At 40.2% G+C, this 20,533-nt stretch overlaps 1 protein-coding gene across 4 annotated transcripts in view; it reads left to right on the top strand.

The window, feature by feature from the left end:
* LOC125462536 (dynein axonemal assembly factor 8) overlaps window positions 1-20,533 on the top strand; it is a 77,236-nt gene that overhangs the window by 33,959 nt on the left and 22,744 nt on the right. For 3 of the 4 annotated variants that reach the window (XM_048552667.2, XM_048552666.2, XM_048552668.2), the window contains exons 17-25: window positions 5,662-5,747; window positions 6,892-7,046; window positions 8,518-8,659; window positions 11,820-11,951; window positions 15,507-15,701; window positions 16,646-16,978; window positions 19,325-19,390; window positions 19,660-19,713; window positions 19,961-20,130. In XM_048552667.2, the coding sequence (XP_048408624.2) occupies window positions 5,662-5,747; window positions 6,892-7,046; window positions 8,518-8,659; window positions 11,820-11,951; window positions 15,507-15,701; window positions 16,646-16,978; window positions 19,325-19,390; window positions 19,660-19,713; window positions 19,961-20,130 (1,333 nt within the window). Of the gene's footprint in view, window positions 1-5,661; window positions 5,748-6,891; window positions 7,047-8,517; window positions 8,660-11,819; window positions 11,952-15,506; window positions 15,702-16,645; window positions 16,979-19,324; window positions 19,391-19,598; window positions 19,714-19,960; window positions 20,131-20,533 lie in introns of those variants that run through there. The other variant, XM_048552669.2, reaches the window with a different exon arrangement.

Here is a 20,533-nt window from a genome sequence, read left to right on the forward strand (position 1 = left end):
GAGTGGGTCGATTAAAAATATAAGAGCTAGGTTCCCTGGGTTCTTGGGGCACAGTGGTAGTATCCCTGCTTCTGAACCAGGAGACCTAAGTTTAATTCCCACCTGCTCCATAGATATGTAATAAATGTCTGAGCAAATTTATTTAAAGGCCAAAGAAAAACTAGCCTATAACATTTCCTTATGGTGCAGTGATGACATCGCTACCTCTGTGGGTTCAGGTTCAAGTCCCATCTGTTCCAGACATATGTCATAACGTCTCTGAACAGGTTAATTAGAAAATATCAAGAGCATGGTTCCTCAGGGTTCTTCTGGCACAATGGTAAATATCCCCACCTCTGGGCCAGGCGACCCATCTGCTCCAGAGGTATGTAATAATATCTCTGAATAGGTTGCTTAGAAAATAATATAAAGAGCTGTGTTCTTTAACCATAGGTTATGGTGTTTCAGGTACTTCCGGCCAAATTGTTTATTTTGTGTTGCTGCGGAGTTCATGGACAATGTATATATTGTTTTAGCTGTTTTACCCCCTCTTTTGTTAATTGAAAAATGTTTGTTATGCTTTTGATTGTGCTTAATGCCCACACTCCTTATCTTTGGGCATCTGGTGCGGATGGGTGTGGACAAGTTGGAAGACTTCCTCATGGGTCTGCTCCTAGACCTAGCCAAATAGACCATTAACAAGCCCAGGCAACATGCAGTGGAAAAGATCATAGCTGCCTACTGTCTGCCCCCTCACACAGCTACATTTGTGCATGGATGCCCTTGGGGTAGGTGCATGTGGAGTCCCCCATACTCTTGATATTTCTGGAGAAAATGGGCACTGCAAGGAGGAGAGTGCCTTATCTCCCCTTCCAAATCCGTACCGATTTAGCTCCCACTCTCTCTCCTTACCTGGCCTTCACTTTTGGTGGGCTGCACTGTCTTTGCCAGGCATTGCATACAATTTAAAAACCAAAAGAACAGTGGATGTCGGAAATCAGAAAAAAAAAGCAGAAATTGCTGGAAAAACAGAGTAGGTCCAGCAGCATCTGTGGAGAGAAATCAGAGTTAATGTTTCTGGTCAGTGACCCTTCCTCAAAACTCAATTGCATATAATTTGATTGGTTAGAAAATACGGATAATTTAATGGGGGTAGTTAATTGATAAAAAAATACCATAGATGACATGGTGGTGGGAAAAAGGCTATTCGGTGTGTGAAACACTTTTGGATATGGAAGGTAGAGGGGAGGGCATGAGTTCTTATGTTAAGAAAAAATCTGAATTCTATAGAGGCATAATACTTGAAAATAAAAACTGATTTCATTTTAGAAAAAGAGCTGGGTTCTATACTCTCAGATGATGTGGTGGTGGGAGAAATGTTCAATTGTGTGAGATAACACTTCTGGATATAAACAAAATTAAAAACAAAAAAGAAATTTTAATGAAGAGCTGAACTCTTGGGAGGGTTCTTGAGGTGCAGTGATAGTGTCCGTACCTTTGGCAAGTGCACAGGTTTAAGTACTGTAGTGATTGTAACGAGTTCAGCCAGATAGGTCCATAGAATATAAGTTCCCTGATTGCACCTGTTAATATGATCCAGTCAGGGAGCCCTGGCTGACAGATAAGAACAGGAATGTCAGACATCCTGTTCACTTTGAGAGCTAGTTCTGAGGGAGCTGGATCAGTGTCAAGGACTTATCATGTGTAAATAAAGGGTGGCTTGGTGATGGGATACCAGCCTCTGGAGCTTTTTCAGTGGTGACAAGAGAAAATGCACTCCAGATAGTCTTTGAGTTGGAGTAAGCATTTCTGGCATCGTGCCGTTGTTTGGGAATCTTGACTCATTTGATCCTGCCATCGAAGACTGGGCTCACCGTGTGGCAAGAATGTGTTTTTTTCCCACAAAAATGACATTGGGGCAGATGAAAGACAAAGAGTAATTCTTCTGACATCTTGTGGCCCTGCAGTTTTTGGTTTTAGGAGTTTAACGTACCCTGAAGCACCAGATATTAAAAACTTTCGAGAGTTGACAGATTTAGTTAAGGAATATTCCAACCCCAAGTCTCCTCTAATTCCTGAGACACTATCGGTTTTACTCGACAATTCGAGAACCTAGGGAATCTGTATTGGGATTTTTGACTAGGTTAAGATGGCTGACAGAGGGCATGTGACTTTGATTTAACCCTTAATGAAATGCTGAGATTGTTTCATGTGTGGGATTAATGATTGATGCAAGAGCACCTTCTAGCTGAAGCCCAACTAGACTTCAAAAAACCACAACACTGGCTGTATCATTTGAGTTGCAGGGTATTCCAATGGAAGTGGACACCCTCGTCAATCCTGCTGAGCTTGGGGAACATCACTTGAGTGAAGGCAATGGCATAGCCTCACTCAAGACTTATCCTGAGCAGAGGGACTCGAGGTCAGCCCACAGGAAAATCCCAAGGCAAAGCCAAACCTTGGCCAAATGCTTAAAATTTTCTTTAGGATCCAGGCTAGCAAGCCATTGTAGGTGCTGTTGACATAGAGACTTGAAACAGCAAAAGAGTTCCATTAGACCTAAACTGAGCAGGAGAACTCACAGGCCAATATCTCGGAGAATGCGGAACCTGGAAAGCCCACTTATATCTGGTTTGGAACAGTTAAATTACTATGCAACATCCAAATCAGAATCAATCAAAATAAATTTCTCATTAAATGGTCACCTCGTTCTAATGGAGGTTGATACCAGCATGGCATTTCAGTGAATGCAGAACCAGTCTTTACCAAAATTTCCTCTGGCCGCTAACCCTTAAGTTTGTGCAAGACTTCAGCTAAATGTACCAGGGCACCTTTACAGATTAGGGGTACAACTTCAGTATTGGTCTCTTATGAAAAACCGTTGATTTAGTTACCATTGATTGTATGGGTAGTTCTCCTATAACACGATAGTTGTCTTCTTGTGTGACCTCACACTATAGAAAATCGTGCTATAGAAAATTGCGTTATGGGGAAATCACTATAGAAAATTGCTATACCTGTACAGCAGAAAGTTTGCATTATCCAGACAGCATCCTCTATTCATCAATTGCGTTACAGTCAATTTGTGTTAATGAAACACGCGTTCTAGTAGAATTACCTGTATTAAAAGACTTAGGCCCGAACTTGATGGGGCAAAATAGGTTGAGAAAGGTTCACCTAGATTGGCTGAACATTTTTTGCTTAGGAAATGACTGTCAGAATAAATTCCTAATTTAAATACCCGAAGTCTTCTAGGAAGCTCTGGGGACTGTCAAGGGAACCAAGGCTACCTTGCATATTGACCAGGAAGCAATTCCATGATTTTTCAGGCCTGCCCAGTGCCAGTTTGTAGAATGGGCAGCACCAATCATACTAACTGTGAAGCCCAACAGGTCCGTTCACCTTTGTGGGGATTTTAAACAAATGGTGAACTACTTTTTATAGCTGGACAAGTACCCAAACACTCTCATAGAGGATTTATACACAAAGTTGGTGGGGGGAGCTGACTGCATGAAGCTCAAATGAGCCATGCTTACTTGCAACTGCAGTTAGATGAGGATTTCCAGAAGTATGCCACAATTAATACCCTTAAGGGTTTGTACCCATTTACAAGACTCCATTTGGGGTATTGCCAGCCTGTGCTATTTTTCAGTGGAAGGTAGAGAACATTTAACAAAGTCTGCTCCAGGTCACCATTTATCTAGACAATGTAAAAACAGCAGGGAAGACCAATAAGAAGCACTTAGAGAACTTGGACGTAGTCCTTAGACATTTCTCCCAAGCAGTCGTATGCCTTACAAGGGAAAAATGTGCTCCAGGTACTCTTAGCGATCTACTGAGGCTAAAGAGTGGACAAGACTAAGTTACACCCATTGGAAGACAAAGAGGGGGCAATCAAAAGTGCCACGGCTCCTACGTCTGTACCGGAGCTTAGGTCTTTCCTTGGGCTGGTGAATTATTGCAGAAATATAAGCTCCATCCTGGCATGTTTGCATCAACTCTTCAAAAGGGGTCAGCCTTAGAAATGGTTGTGTAGCCAAGCCATAGCTTTCAGGGAAGTGAAGAAACAACTATCGTCCCTCTAAGGTGTTTGTACACCACGATCCCTAGCAAGATCTGATACTGATATGCAATGCCTCCCCGGTTGGTGTCAGGATAGTTTGTGTAGGTGGCCCAATGGAAGAATGCCCAGTAGCATATGCATCCAGGACTTTGGTTAATGCAGAGTGTAAATACGCCCAGATAGAGAAGGAAGATTTGGCAGTTATATTTGGAGTCACAAAGTTCCACCATACCATTACAGACGTAAATTTGTAATAATAACAGACCACAAACACCTGCTAGGTCTGGCAGAAACAGCAGTCTAAACTTTAAAGGCAAGCTTAAAGAAATAGCCTACTTTTTTTGAGAAGATTTGTAGCTCAGGATGTGAGATTGCTCGCTGAGCTGGAAGGTTAGTTTTCAGACATTTCGTCACCATTCTAGGTAACATCATCAGTGAGCCTCCGATGAAGCGCTGGTGTTATGTCCTGCTTTCTATTTATAAATCTACTGTTTGCAAAGAGCTGGATTCTGGCCCTTGTCGATCTTTGCACATAATTTGTTTAATTGAAAACGCCGTATGCTTTAATGGTGCTGGATATTAGCTGACAAACACCCATTGTAATTTGGTGGTGCACAGAAAAATAGTACAGTTGTGTCTAGGAGCATTTCTGTATGGAAAAGAAAAAAGTGCTGGGCTCTATACTAACGATGCTTTTAGAGAAAGGTAGGCCCCACAGTGCCTTATTTCCTTCTCTAATTGCACTTTGATATAATCCTCTCCCTCTCTCCCTACCTCTCCCTCATCTTTAGTGATATTGCATTGCCCTTACCAGGCTTTGTATGTAAATTGATTAGTTGGAGACACAGGTGATTTAGTTGTGGTGGTTAATAAATGAAAAGTACCATCACTGATTTGGTAGTGGGTGTGCAGCCATGCAATTGTGTGAAAGCACCTCTGGACACATACAAAAAAGATGTGGTTCCTTATGGCTGGACAGGTTGTTTAAAAATATCAAGAACTGGGTTCTTAGAGAGCTGTTGTGACACACTGTTTGTGCCCCTACTTCTGAGGTTATTGTGTAGCAACAGTGTTTGTGTCTCTGCTAGAAGACAGGATTCAAATGCCATTAGTTCCAGAGGTGTATCATAACACATCTGAACAGATTGGTGACTGAAAAAAACAGTTGTGATGTTTCTCAGTGAGTGAGATAACACAATGTAGAGCTGGATGAACACAGCAGGCCGAGCAGGAAAGCTGACATTTCGGGCCTAGACCCTTCTTCAGAAATAAGCCAATTTCTGAAGAAGGGGCTAGGCCCGAAACGTCAGCTTTCTTGCTCCTATGATGCTGCTTAGCCTGCTGTGTTCATCCAGCTCTACACTGTGGTATTTCAGATTCTCCAGCATCTGCGGTTCCTACTATCTCTTCCTCGGTGAGTTTTTGGCTACTGGGCAAGAAAAGGGTTCAGAAAGGAAAAATGTAAGCTGATATTTGCGCTAAAATATAGGTTTACAATATATTTGAAAATCTCTGAAAATCTTTTGTTACCTAATTCAGTATCTGGCTATTAATCCGTTAAGCATGCTTTACATAGCTGATTTAGATTTGCTTCTACTATATCAATCCTTTATCCACAGATCTAACCGTCTCCAGTCTACAGGGACCTATATAGACCCCAGAGAGACCTGCAGACCTCCTGCTACCCTTATTGCAACTATTAGAGGTACACGCTCTAGATTTAACTACGAAGACAGAATATTATTCAGATAATTACAGCCCCTACCCCCGTTCAGAAGTCTGTGGGTTTAGACTGATTCTTGGTGAAAGGCCATAAACATAGGTTCTGGTGTAGTCCACGAAACATAACATATTTTATACCATTGTTGTAGGGGAGATGATATACTGTACTGTTCCTATGAAGACCATTTTAATGTTACTTTTGTTAAGCATCTTCTGCCACTCACTCCAAAATTGAGGAAAGTGGTCTGTTCCAGTGGTTGAGATTCCTGTTTCCTGAAGGTAAGTCCTGGCAGCAGTGTTTGATCACATCCAGTGACTTGGTGATCTCCACCTTAATTGTACTTGTTGCCATTCCAGCTGCAGAGGCTGCATAGTCATAGAGCCTATGATGTTACTGTTAGTGACGCTGCAGTTTTCTGCTTGTAACAAATAATAGAACCCAATACTGACCAATGTCAAGATATTTTAACAAGAGCAGCATCAACAAAATGTATTCTTGTTCCAATTTTTTTTCTGGTATGTGGAATTTGAAATGTTGTGTGATCTCACTGGGACATTCTTCATTTAGGGATGCAGTTTTCACAGACGACTCCGTTTGCTGCATCACTGACCCATACTGCCTTATCTTCTGCTCACTGCTGTGTTTTCTCACTGCCTAACGTTCCCCACGTACAAGGTGAAAAGGTAGCGAGTGCAAGGGAGGCAATGAAAGGTTGAGAACAGAATGGTCAAAGAAGAAAATAAAGAAACCACAAGTAGTGGGAAGCAGTAGAATGAGAAAGTGAATGGCAGATCTGCTATGGGCTCATAACAATGACATAAATGGTACCATGCATGCGCCTATGGATGGGATGAGTCCCAGGTGCAAAAGGATGGCGCGCTACCTTCCTGTTAGAGTGCTGTGGCAGAAGGTGCAGTTGAATTGTACTGCATTACTGGTAAGGAAAGGACTGCACCTGCTGAGAAAATGTATTGTGGTAGAGAACAGAGGTTTTCAAGCTGAGTGTCAATGCTGCTTTCTGGCCTTTGGCACTGTGTCAGTCATTAACATCCAAATTGCAGGCTCCAGCTCCGCTCTTTATATTGTGACAGAATAACTTAATTTCTCACTTTTACTTTTTATCCAGCTGATATCTTTCTACTAGTATCTCCTGCTGTGCCTCCTCGTTGTTATGGAGATATAATATCTGTCTGTATTAGGCGAGGATTCAGTCTACGTGGTGTACGACGCTTTCACTTGTCTCCAAAGAGAGCAGAAAGCCTTGGGATTGCAAGTATGCAGGTACAGCACATCAGAAGAAGGTCAAGTATTTTAGTAAAAGTGTTATGACATCGTGGAGGAACATTAGCAATCATTGTAAAAATATATGGCACTGTGTGAGGTCAGAGTAAGAAGATATAGCTCACTGGGATCACAATAGGGAGGCATTGTGTAAGATAATGAAGATTCTGAAGAGTTTAATATTTGTGTTACATTGGCTTCACTCATTCAGTTGATATCACATGCAGTCTGTGGGTGAATCCCTAGCTTCTGGAGGGATCAGATGTATCTACACCAGCTCCCTAAGGTCTTAGTAATTGTTCCTGGCCCAATGCAGTTGTACTTATTGGTGGCATGGAATAAACCATATCTTATCAAAATACCTTTTTTGTAGATACTGAATGGTGGTATGTACTGGCAGAGGTGGCAAATGCCATCAGGTACTAGGAGTGATCATCGGGAAAAATACCTCAACCTTTAGCACAAATTATTGAAGAGAGGTAGAGTTGAGATACAAATTAGCATGGTCTAACATCAACAACTTTAGAGGCTGAATGGTCTCCTTCTATTCTTGTACATAACATGATTAGAAACAACCGGAATTTATTAAAGCAAATCACAGTTGACAAATTTATAAATTTTGGTTAGATAAAGACAATACTGTTGGTCTGGTAGAAGTTTTCTTCAAGAAGTATTCATAAGTTCAGAGAACTTAGTTGCAAAATACAAAGGAGTATAGTTTGAGGGAATGTAGCATAGATAAATAAAAGCAAAATACTGCAAATGCTGAGAATCCAAAATAAAACAGAGCATGCTGGTGAAATTCAGCAGGCTGGCAGCTTCTAGTTCCAAAGAAGAGTCACCCTGGACTCAAAACATTATCTCTTTTTCTGTCTTAGCAGATGCTGCCAGACCAGCTGAATTTCTTCAGCACTTCCTGCAGTATGGATAAAAACTTTTTAAAATACAGGGAACGAAGAGTTAGAGTAAATGGATATTTCTTCAATTGGTATTGTTGGAAGGATCAGTACTGGGTCCATTCCTTTTTTGGTTTACACAAATAATTTGAGTTTGTGAATTGGAACACCACATTGAAAATAAGTTCAGTATATAGTAAGGAGGAAGATAACAGAACGCACAAACACATAGGCAATTTTAATGTGCAGAGGGTTGTGACAGTGCGGAAGCTTTGCCACAAGGAATTGTCGAATCAAAGATATCGCATCATTTAAGGGTAAAATTGACAAATTTAACTAATTCTGACTTTGCATGTAAATAAGAGCATCAGATGGTGTCTCGCCACAGTGAAATCTTGCCAGTACAAAATGGCAGCAAGATAGAACTGTGACAATGATTTTGGGGAATGTGAGATATGGCTTATTTGGTGATAATGTATTTAATAGATTGAAGCATAGTACGTAATGAGCAGTTGCGAACCATTATTTATTAGAAGCTCTCACCAGTTCTCAGAAAATCTTCATTGGTCTTTCAGATCCCAGTGTTTTGTCAGACTGGAGCCCTAATTCCTAATGATTCTCCTGGTGACCCTCCCACTTCTGAGCTGCTCTGTCCCTGTTTCTTGCTACTTGTGAGGAAAGAAAATGCAAGTCATCATGTTGCCAACTTATTGAAAGGTACAACAATCGGAATATTTCACCAGTATGAAGCTATGGGTTGAGTTTTACAATGGCATCGGGTCTTAACTGAGCTGCCAATTCTTCTGCAGCCACTGAGATTTGAGAGCTGACCTTAGCTCAAAACAGCAAGATGTTGAATCAGGTTGGGTAGAGTTGAGAAAAAGCTAAGAAATCACTTGTGAGAGTAGGTAGTCCCCCTAACAGTAGTAGCACTTTTGGACAAAATATGCATGATGAAATAAATGAGGTATGTGAGAAAAGTATGGAAATAATCCTGGGTGACTTTAATCAAATATAAAGTGGTCAAATCAGATTGGCAAATATAGTCTGGAAAATAGGTTTGTGGAAAAAATTTGGCACACATCTTTATGGTAGCACATTCCAGAGCCAGCCAGAGAGCAGGTTATCCCAAACCTAGTAATAAGCAATGTGACATATAACCAATAACATAATGATTGTTACTGATATGCCTCAATTGCTGGTTTGTATTATTCCGGTTTCGTTTCTTAGTGGTTTGTATACAGGGTCTAATTCGATGTGTTTGTTGATGGAGTTCTGGTTGGAACACCAGGCCAGGCCTCCAGGAATTCCCTGGCGTGTTTCTGTTTGGCTTGTGCGATTATGGATGTGTTGTCCCAGTTAAATTCATGTCCCTCGTTGTTTGTGGGTGGTGAGACGAGTGAGAATTGGTCATGTCTCTTGATGACTAGTTGGTGTTCGTGTATCTGTATTGTCAGTTTTCGTCTGGTTTAGCCCATGTAGTGTTTCTCATGGTCCGTGCATGGTATTTTGTATATTACATTGGTATTGCTGGTTTTGGGTACAGGATCCTTTACATTCGTCAGTAGCTATTGCAGGGTGGTTGTTGGTTTGTGGGCAGATAAGTAACAAGCAGGACAGAATACCAACACTTCATCAGAGGTGCACTGATGACGTTACCTAGCAGGATGATGAAACGTTTGCAACCAAACCCACCGGCTCGGTAAGCATGTCTACAACCTCATCCACAACCCAAGTTGCAAATCTTCTTGAAAACTTTAAAAGGTAGGACAGATGAAATATATTGGTAGACTCATATATTTAATAATTCAACAAAGATTTATTCTGGTAAGAAAGAAAAACTTTGAGAAAGATGCATCGTTTATGGCTAGCAAGTTGAGGATAGCATCAAATTGAAATATTTGCATACAAAAAGACTGATGATAGGTCAGAAGACTGGTCAGATTAATAAAAAGCAAAACAAATGACAAAGAAAAAGAGGGAGTAAGTACAGTATGAGAGTTTACTAACTGGTAATATAAAAGCAGTTTCTGCATTATTTAAATGGGAAAGGAGTTTAAATTGTGGGAGGATCTGGGAAATTGATCATGATAAACAAGGAAATAGTGGAGGTAGTGAACAACTCTTTTGTGACTACCTTCACTTAGAAGACTTAGAAATCTTTCCAAATATACTTGAAAATTAAGACAGATAGGAAGGAGAGAGACTTACAAATAATTGCCATCAACAGAGGAAATATACTGGATAAGCTATTAGACCTAAAGTTTGACAAGTGCCATGGTCCAAATGATCCACATCATCAGGTCTTGAAAGAATGATGGCACAGATAGTGGATGTACTCTTTATAATTCCAAAATTCCTTGGATTCTGGAAGGATCCCAGTAGATCGGAAATAGCTAATTTAACTCTGTTCAAGAAAGGAGGGAGACAGAAGCAAGAAACTAAAGGCTGTTTAGCCTAAAGTCTGTCATTGGGAAATGCTAGAATCCATAATTACGGAGGTTATATCGGAATACTTAAAAGCCATAACATGATAAGAGTCAATATGGCTTTATGAAAGGGAAACTGTTGAAATAATTTATTAGAGTTTTTTGAGGAAGTAACAAGCAAGATGGATAAAGACAAACCTGTTGATGTGGTGTACATAGATTTTTAAACTCAGTTGAAAAGGTACCACATCAAAGAACTGCACAGGATAAGAGCACATGGTGTGGAGGGAAACATATTAGAAATAATAAAGGATTTGTTGATTAACAGGAAGCAAAGTAGGGAGAAACGATTATTTTTCAGGTTGCCAAGCTGTAACTGGGGAGTGCCACAGGGATCAGTGCTGGGCCTCAACTACAATCTACATTAGTGACCTGAATGAAGTGGCTGAATGTCTAGGAGCTAAATTTGCTGATGACACCAAGATCGGTAAAGAAAGTAAGTTGTCAAGCAGAGGCAGAGAGTCTGCAAAGGGATTTAGACAGATTAAGTGTGTGGCCAAGCATTTTGCAAATGGAGTAGAAGGTGTGAAAATGTGAACTTGTTAACTTTAGCAGCAGGAATAGAATATAAATAGATTATACACGTTAAATGGAACGAGGTTTCCGAACTCGTGTCTAAATGGATCTTGGTGTCCTGGTACATGAAACACAACAAATTAGTATGCTGGTTCAACAGGTGAATTGGAAGACAAGTGGAATATGATGTTTTATTTTAAAGGGTCTGGAATATAAAGGTAAATGAGTTATGCTACAATTGTCGAGGACTTCGGTAAGACCATATCTGGCATACTGTTTACAGTTTTAGTCTGCTTATTTGAAAACATATAAAATTGCATTAGAAGCGGTTCAGAGAAGGTTTACTCAACTAATTCTGAATTGAAGGGCTTATGAGAAAAGGTCGAACAGGTTGGACATGTATCTATTAGGATTTAGGTGAATGAGAGCTGATGTTCCTGAAATATTTAAGATCTGGAGAGGACTTGACAGGATAGACACTAAGAGAATATTTCCTCATGTGACAAGACTCTAGAACTAGGGAATACAGTTTTAAAATAAGAAGTCCCTCTTTTCAGACTGAGATAAAGAGATTTTTTTGTTTAAAAGGATCTTTAATATGTGGAATTCTCTATGTCCAAAAGCAATAGAGGTTGATCACTGAATTTCTTCAAAGCCAAGTTAGATAGCCAAGATTGAAAAGACAGTCAAAGATTATTGAGGGAAAGAGACAGAAGTGAAATTGAGACCATAATTAGATCTCCCGTGACCTATTTGAAAAGCTCAAAGGACTTAATGGCCATTCCTGCTCGTAACTCCTATGTTCCTAATTTCAACCACCATTGTTACAGTTCTCTATATTGTACTCATGCTGTACTTCTGTCCTGCTGTAGGTTTAGCTAATGAACTAGCAGAACAAGGATTACTTGGAAGTGTTCGGAATAGACTCCCCCCTGATGCAGAAGTTCAGATTGAATCGTGTTTTCATGTGGCTCCCTATACTGAACAAACGCTGCAAGGCTTAGGTAAGATTTTGCAATGGGTGGTTGAGATGGCCAAATCTCTCAGAGGTGAAGTACAGACAAGTGGCAAAGTTCCTGGGATCCAATGGCATAAGCTTCAGATCCGATTTTTCTTTTTTCATGGGACAGACGATTGTTGTCCATATAGTCTAGGTACACCTCAAGAATTTTAACTAAAGAACAGTGAAAGAGCAAAAACATACTTTCAAATCAGTATGGTGTGTAAATTGGAAGGGAACTTGCACTGTAGTTGTTCAACTTTTCCTTTATTCACATAATTGCACAGATGTTTTAATGTTTTTTGTATGGCTGCTTATATTTAACATAAAGGGGTCACTTGGTGTGCAGCCTGCATGGTAACCTCTGGACCACTCACTTAGAGCAAATATTTATAGTGTTCCTACTTTGGCTTGAATACTGTCAATCTCCTTGAGTGCACTCACCCAGGCAATATTCCATTAGAACCTTTACCAGGTTTGGAGAGACAGGTTGTGAGTTACTTGTGTCACACAGATTCTTCATACTTAATGAAGGATAATTTAAGTTTTGAGAAATTGTGAGAAAATGTGTTAATTTCAAATTTTGTGGAAATATATGGAATGGTTTCTTTAAAAGAATTCTTGACTGTGGACATTAGAGATTTTTTTAACAAAGGTTCCCAGAAATTATCTGATTAGTAATAACTGCTTGTTTTGCTGTAGGCCTTAGTTGGGTTGTTTGAACAGTGACTGGATGCTTTGGTATCTGGAATTATTTGGGGGATAAGAAACATGTGGAGGAAATGAAACCCAGCTGATCTCTCCTACTTCTGAAAAGGACCTTCACACTGAATATATAGTGAAACCAATTTGTTCTTTCGAAAGAGTGATTGATTTCAATGTTATATTTTCTGAACAAGCTATGTCTACCAAGACCCCAAAGACAACTATGCATGTTTAGTGACTTGACTACATATACAAGACCACCAGCTTTATAAACTTTGGAACATCCTATGCCTTATCCTTTTTTTGCCTTCCAGAATAACAGTAATAACCAGACTGTTTTTAATGTTTTCTTTAAAGTAAACCTCCACAGAAGTGGCTTTATGTGTGTGTTTTGGTGTTTTTTAGAGGGATAAACATTTGCACTTCCATATCACTGACTATTAATCACTTTTTGCTTCTTCCCTGAGTAAGTTTTGTTTTGATAATAAACCAGTACACATGTTTACATAAGAAACCTGGTTGTTAGATTTTTTAATTTAATATTTGATGTAGATTGTAATAGAGTCATAGAGTTGTATAGCATAGAAAAAGAGCCTGTGGTCCAACTCGTTCATACCAACCAGATAGCCTAAATAAGTCTGATCCCATTTGACAGCATTTTGCCCATATCCCTCTAAACCCTTCCTATTCATATACCCATCCAGATGCCTTTTAAATGTTGTAATTATACCAGCCTCCACCACTTCCCCTGGCAGCTCATTCCGTACATGCACCACCCTCAGCATGAAAAAGTTGCTCCTTAGGTCTCTTTTAAATCTTTCCCCTTTCACCTTAAACCTATGCCCTCTAGTTTTGATCTCCCCCTCCCCAGAAAAAAGATCTTGTCTATTCACCCTATCCACACCATTCATGATTTTATAAAGTCATCCCTTAGGCTCCAACACTCCAGGGAAAATAGCCTCAGCCTATTCAGCCTCTCCTTTATAGCTTAAAGCCTCCAACGTTGGCAACATCCTTGTAAATATTTTCTGAAACCTTTAAAGTTTCACAACATCCTTCCAATAGCAGGGAGACCAGATTGCATGCTGTATTCCAAAAGTGCCCTAGCCAATGTCAGGTATAGCCACAACATGACCTCCCAACTCCTGTACTCAATGCACTGACCAATAAAGGCAAGCATACCAAACGCCTTCTTCACTATCCTATTTACCTAAGATTTCACTTTCAAGGAGCTATGAACGTGCGTTCCAAGGTCTCTCTGTTCAGCAACACTCCGCAGGATTTTACCATTAAGTGTATAAGTCTTGCTCTGATTTGTCGTTCCAAGATATGACACCTCTCATTTATCTAAATTAAACTCCATCTGCCATTTCTTGGCCCATTGGCCCATAAAATCAAGATCCTGTTATACTCTGAAGTAAGCTCCTTCGCTGTCCACTACACCTCCAATTTTGGTGTCATCTGCAAACTTACTAACCATACTTCCTATGCTCATGTCCAAATCATTTATATAAGTGAAGAAAAGCTGTGGACCCACCATCAATCAATCCCTGTGTCACGCCACCTCCAGTCTGAAAGGCAGCCCTTCAACACCACCCTCTGTCTTCTCCCTTCAAGCCAGTTCTGTATGCAAATGGCTAGCTCTCCCTGTATTCCATGTGATCTAACCTTGCTAACCAGTCTAAATAAGATATTTAATCGGCCATCGCATTAAATACGAAATATATTTTTTATTGTACATTGTGACCTCATGATTTTGGAGTAGCAAGATTAGACCAACAACACAGTCCTCCGGCATTTGTCATAAAAGTTATGCAACTGTTCAGGTTGAATTTGCTGGACAATGGTAAGCTGCCAGGATGCTGATTGTAGCAAATTCAGTGATGTCATAAATGTCATTATATATCAAGAGAAGATGATTAATTTTTTTTTGGAAATGATTGCTTTCTTGCAGCTGTGTGGTGAAAATATTACTTGTTAGTTATATGCCCAAGTACCTAAAGCCACATGCTGCCGCAGCAATAGCTACCTTCCCTTAGCTGATGATGGAGAGTGGACTGATGAAGCGATAATTGATTGGATTTGACTTGTTCTACTTTTTGTGACATGGGCAGTTTACCACATTATTGGATAGATACTTGTGTTAGAACTTTATAGGAGCAGATTATTTAGAGGTGCGTGCTAGCTCTGGATAAAAATCTACAATTCTATAGTCGGGATATTTAAAATGGACTTTATCATGTCAGGTATCTATGTTTATGTTGGGTGTTAAATTAAGTTTAATTTTTGTTATTCTTGTAGCACGTTGATACAAGAGAGTGATTTGTTAGAACATTTGGAGGGAAGTCTGTTGTTGTATGTGGAGAGCCATATGCAGCCCAGATTAGGTAAAATTTCCTTTCCTGAAGGACATTAGTGAACTAGGTGAGTTTTAAAGCCAATCTGGTAGTTCTGTTGTAGAGAGTAGTTTTATTTTAAATTCTAAATTTATTTAATGAATTTAATCAAGTTCCCTAACAACCATGGAAAAAGCCCTTGTCACTAGATCATTGAACAAAACTCTGGATTACTAATGCCATAACATTATAACTTCTAATAAGTTCTCCTGAAAGGTCATTGATCTGAGGAGTTAACAGTACTCTCTCCACAGATGTTGCCAAACCTGCTGAGTATTTCCATAATATTCTGTTTTTTGACATTCCCACTATGTAATATTTATGTAGTTATATCACCCATTGTTTCTCACTGCATCCATTCCAGAACTGTAACCAGTATACCTAGAACTGAAAAGCATTTGTGAGTGATTCTGTGTGCAATGAATTGATATACTTTAATTGCTTTCTGCCATGTGTAGGTGGACCTCTCAGTGCTGTTCCCCATTGTGCCAGTCTGACTCCAGATGTACTGTATAAACACAGCTTCATGTGCAATCCTGAACTGGAGCAAGTTGTTGTTCTCACTCTAACTGGGCCCACAGCCATGAGAAATGCTGGGAACTGTCTGCGAGACCTTCTACGGCCTCCACCATATAACTCACGCAACTCATCAGGTGAACTACTTGCTATGGTGTTGTGTTTATTTTAGCATCTTTAAATAATTAACTAGAATGCTTCACAAAAAGGAAAAAAGACACTGAACTAAGTATGAAGAAGACAGGTGAAATAACCAATGTCTTGTGCAGAGAGATGGCTTTGAAGTTTTTAAAGGGATCCAGTGTGATGGAAAGATTCAAGAAGGGAGTTCCAGAGAATCAAACTGAGGTCTGAATACGCTGTTCCCATTGGATGATTGTCAGGCAGATGCTTCAAATGACAATCACAGGATCATAGATTTAAGATAGTGGAGCACTGGAGAGGATTTCAAAAGTACCATTTCATTGAGCCCGTTGAGTGATTGAAAAATGAATTGAAAAATGTAAAATTTACTGTGTGTGGTGTTGGACATCCAGTGTAAACCAGTGGCATATGAGTAGGATAGGATGGGGATACATTGGAGTTTACAGAAGGTGAATTACCATGTCAGGGCCATGTTAGGATTGATATTTTTAGAAGGAACCAAGGCATATACATGACTTTGGGTCACAGATGTCTGGAGTTGAAGTCATTGAGATGATATGAAGTATGAAGCTCAGTCAGCACCAAATAGAACAGCAAAGTTCAGTCAAAGAGAGTAGCTGAAATAACTAATAACAAGTGCTGAGTTAATGTCCGACCTAAAGGTGAAAATAGCTTAGTCCTCCTTGCTTCCAGCTGGGAAAAAATATGCTCATCAAAATTTGAATGCAAGTCCAAGCCTAGGGGCTGTTGTGGCACAGTAATAATGCCCCTACCTTAGGTTTGGGAGGCTTGGGTTCAAGTCCCACCAGCTCTAGAGGTGTGTAATAACATCTCTGAATGGGTTTATCAGAAAATAGCTATAATAGGAATGTCACTACACTAGATGGAACTAAAGAATATACAGTGGGATGTCTCTAATCTTTAATTCTCTTCTCAGGTGAAGATCTGATTGATGGAGGCTTTGAACTTTTGGGGTTGAAATGGCTGCCACAATTAAGCCGAAACCAAGCCAAGGAATTGACCCCATACGAAGTGGGTGACAGACACTGGCAAGCAAGCATTGATTGCTTGGTATCCAGCCCTGCCCTGGTGTGTGTGCTACGCCATGTGGATGCTTTCAAAGTGCTGGCTGCAGTACTCACCACACCCAAAGCCAGGGCTAGTCTGTTGAATGAAAACTACGGTAACCTGGAAAAAGTAATGTCACTAACCCCAGAGCTAGCCTTCAGACAGGCAACTTTGTTCTTCGCTGACAGGGAACTAATGTCAGGTATGGTGAGTCAAGTCGATGTTCAAAGGAGTCAAACACATATTTTAACTCTTAGAATCATAGAATGTCTACAGTGCAAATAGAGACCATCCAGCCCTTCTAGTCTGCGTCTCCTCCAAAGAGCATCCCACCATGACCCACCCACCACCCCATCCCCATAAACCCATATTAACCACTTCACCTGCACATCCCTGGAAACGACAGTCAATTTAGCATGGCTAATCTACTCAGCCTACACATTTTGTACTGTGGGTGGAAATTGGAGCACTGGTAGAAACCCATGCAGATACAGGCAGAATGTGCAAACTCCAAACAGACTTAACCAAGGCTAGAATTGAACCTGGGTCCCTAGCGCTATGAGACAGCATGCTAACCACCATGCTACCTTTAAAATTAGCTTTCATGTTCATTTTTCATTTGCATTCTCAAGATAGGATGATAATTTTGCAAGTTTACAGACTGGCCTTTTTCATATAACACTTTGTTAATTTTTCCATTAGAGCTCACTAGAGGTACCTAGAGTGCTGCCCTTTCAAGTAAGTTTGTGTCCCAGGAATTGTGCAGCCATTCCTCTTTGTGTGAGTCAATCCTTCCATTCTTTTGCTTTAGATTTCAGCCTCCTTTTCTGACAGAAACCAAGTGATCATTGTCTGTTGGCTTTACATTTAGGTAGTTTATTGCGCTTAGTATAGCGTCAGAAACAATTTAGAGAGATTGAGATTCTGATTTTGAGTGAAACCTGAGAATAGACCTGAAGAAGAGTCTCGACCCAAAACGTCAGTTTTCCTGCTCCTCTGATGCTGTTTGGCCTGCTGTGTTCATCCAGCTTCACACCATGTTATAACAGATCTTCCCAGTTCACCTGAAGTATTCTCAGATCTAACCAGTCTCATTGGACCCCAGGCCCATTCCACTGCCTCTGTTCAAGATTTACACTGAGCTCGATAGGTTCTTCCCTTCAGTCTCCAACACCCTTCTTTACAAGTAATATCACTGCAAAATGTGTGGTGCTTACTCCTGTTTCAGCTCATAAGCAATGTGATTGTCTGCAGTGACTGAATTTAAGACTACGCTGATATCCAGAATGTCCAATCTGAGTTGCCTATGGCCCAAAAGAGTTCAGGATCTGTACACTTGGTTAGGCAGAGCACTGGTATCCAAGACTGATCCTCTGTTATTGTCAGTCCTAAATCAGCTGCTGGTTTAAACACTTGTCTGGGGCGTGTCATTGGCTGGCACAACTTCAGGAAGAGTACCTGCATTCCTGTCTGGTTTGTTCTTTCAGAAATCTGGGGCTATTTTCCCTGGAGCATCGGACACTGAGTTGTGACCGTGTAGAGGTTCATAAAATCATGAGGGGTTTGGGTAGGGTAAATAGACAAGGACTTTTCCCTGGGTCGGGGGAATCCAAAAGTAGAAGGAATAGGTTTAAGTGAGAGGGTGAAGATTTAAAAGAGATCTAAGGAGCAACTTTTTCACACAGAGGGTGGTGCATGTGTGGAATGAGCTGCCAGAGGAAGTCATTGAGGCTGGTATAATTACAACATTTAAAAGTCATCTGGATGGGTATATGAATAGTAAGGTTTTAGAGGGATAGAATCCAAATGCTGGCAAATGGAGCTAGATTTATTTAGGATAACCGGTTGGCATGGACAAGTTGGACCGAAGGGTCTGTTTCCATACAATATATCTCAATGACTATGAATCTAAATGTCACATGGACAGCAACCACATAAAACAGCAATTCAATGCCATGTTTTCAAGGGGGCTTAGAGTTAGTCAATAAATTCTAGTTTTGCCGAAGAAGCCTAGATCCACAAACAAATAATTTCAAGAAATTATCATTGGAACATTAACTCAGTAACAAAAACCCAGGCTCATAACCCTACTATTATAATCCTCAAAACTGTAGGAGATTTTGTCAGGGGCCTGGGCCTTAGCTGGTGAAGAATTGTGTCTAGTAATCATTGTTCATGCAGTAAAGTTCGGATAAATGGATGTTAGATGAAAAGTCACTTCAAGAGTAATTATTAGCCTAATTTTTTTTCATTGTATCACGTATTTCCTCACAACGTGAACAATATTACAAGTGAAAGTTGCTGACAGGTAATAGTAGTTTAATTTCTCTGAATAATTTTATTTTGTTAAGCAAAGGTATTAAGGGATATGTGCCAAATTGGTATATGGATTTAGGTTATGATCTCATTGAATGATGGAAAATACTCAAAGGACTGATTGTCTTTCTTCTGTTGCTATGTTCATTCCCATCTGCTCCCAACAGCCTGGTGTTTTTAGTCTGATTGTTGAATTGGTTCTGAAGTTATGCACATGCTGTCTTATCCGCAGATTCAGGGGCTCGGCCTTTACTGAAATACCTATCTCCCTCTCTCAGGTCTGGGATAATCAAGCCAGGTATGTATGATTGCCTGAGCATAAACCAGGAGTCTTGGAAATGTTAAAGTCATAATCCATAAACAATGTAACAAATACTGATTGCCCTATGTTACTATATTGTAAAGACTGATGCCAGTTGGAATAGTTCAATTGTAAGACTGTTTAACAGTTTCTAAGACTAATAAAAGTCTGTTGAATCTACTATTCATGTTGTTTGTATCTCCAGCACAAGATTCAAACCATTAATGCAGCCTATCTGTCTCTTATCATTCATAACCGTGTTTCAGATAAAGAAACGCAAACTATCAAAACTGAATCAATCTTCAGCTACATGCTCCTTGGTAAGTGTTGAGTGTTCAAATCTGTCATCTCTAGGGAGGTTATGTTATGTCCACCTACAATTCATGTACATCCTTTTACCTTACCAAAATAATGATTGGAGAATGTATTACAAGCATCTGAAGATGTGTTGCTCCTGAACCTTAGTATTTTTCATAGTTACCCTATCAATATTCTACCTGCAGGTTTAATAACATGTCATTGTTGTAGTTGATGAAATAAATGTCTGTGTGCTGCTGTTGATTGCAGGTGCCCAGCCTTTGCTTACAGTGCTGGCTATCAAACCTTGTGCTTGGCCACGACATTTCGTCAAGATACTCCGAAAATTAGACCGGGAGCATTTCTGTGTGGTTGGGATGAAACTCATCAGTCTGAATGCAGAGAAAGCCTCACTTCTCACGCCACTTAGCATTCAGCAGGTTTGTATGATTGATACAGTTTGCCTTTAGTTTAAATTTTCCTATTGGTATAAACCTTGAGACACCTCTGTGATTCTGGGTGAAGACAATAGCAAGTGGAAGTCCAGTTCAGAGAGATGATCACACCGTAGCTTAATGCTTAAAGGTAGAAAATGCATAGATGATGGTCAGGTAGGTTGTGGTTGTGGAGGTCAGTCATCTCAGCTCCAGGATATCTCAGCAGGCTTCTAAGCCCAACCATATTCAGCTGCATCATCAATGACCTTCCTTCCATCATAAGGTCATAAGTAGGGATGTACACCAATGATTGCACAATGTTCAGCACCGTTTGCACTCCTCAAATGTTGATGCAGGCCGTGTTCAAATATAACAATGTCCAGGTTTGGGCTGACAAGTGACAAGT

This window comes from Stegostoma tigrinum, chromosome 23, assembly GCF_030684315.1.
Source record: "Stegostoma tigrinum isolate sSteTig4 chromosome 23, sSteTig4.hap1, whole genome shotgun sequence".
Taxonomy (NCBI): Eukaryota; Metazoa; Chordata; class Chondrichthyes; order Orectolobiformes; family Stegostomatidae; genus Stegostoma; species Stegostoma tigrinum.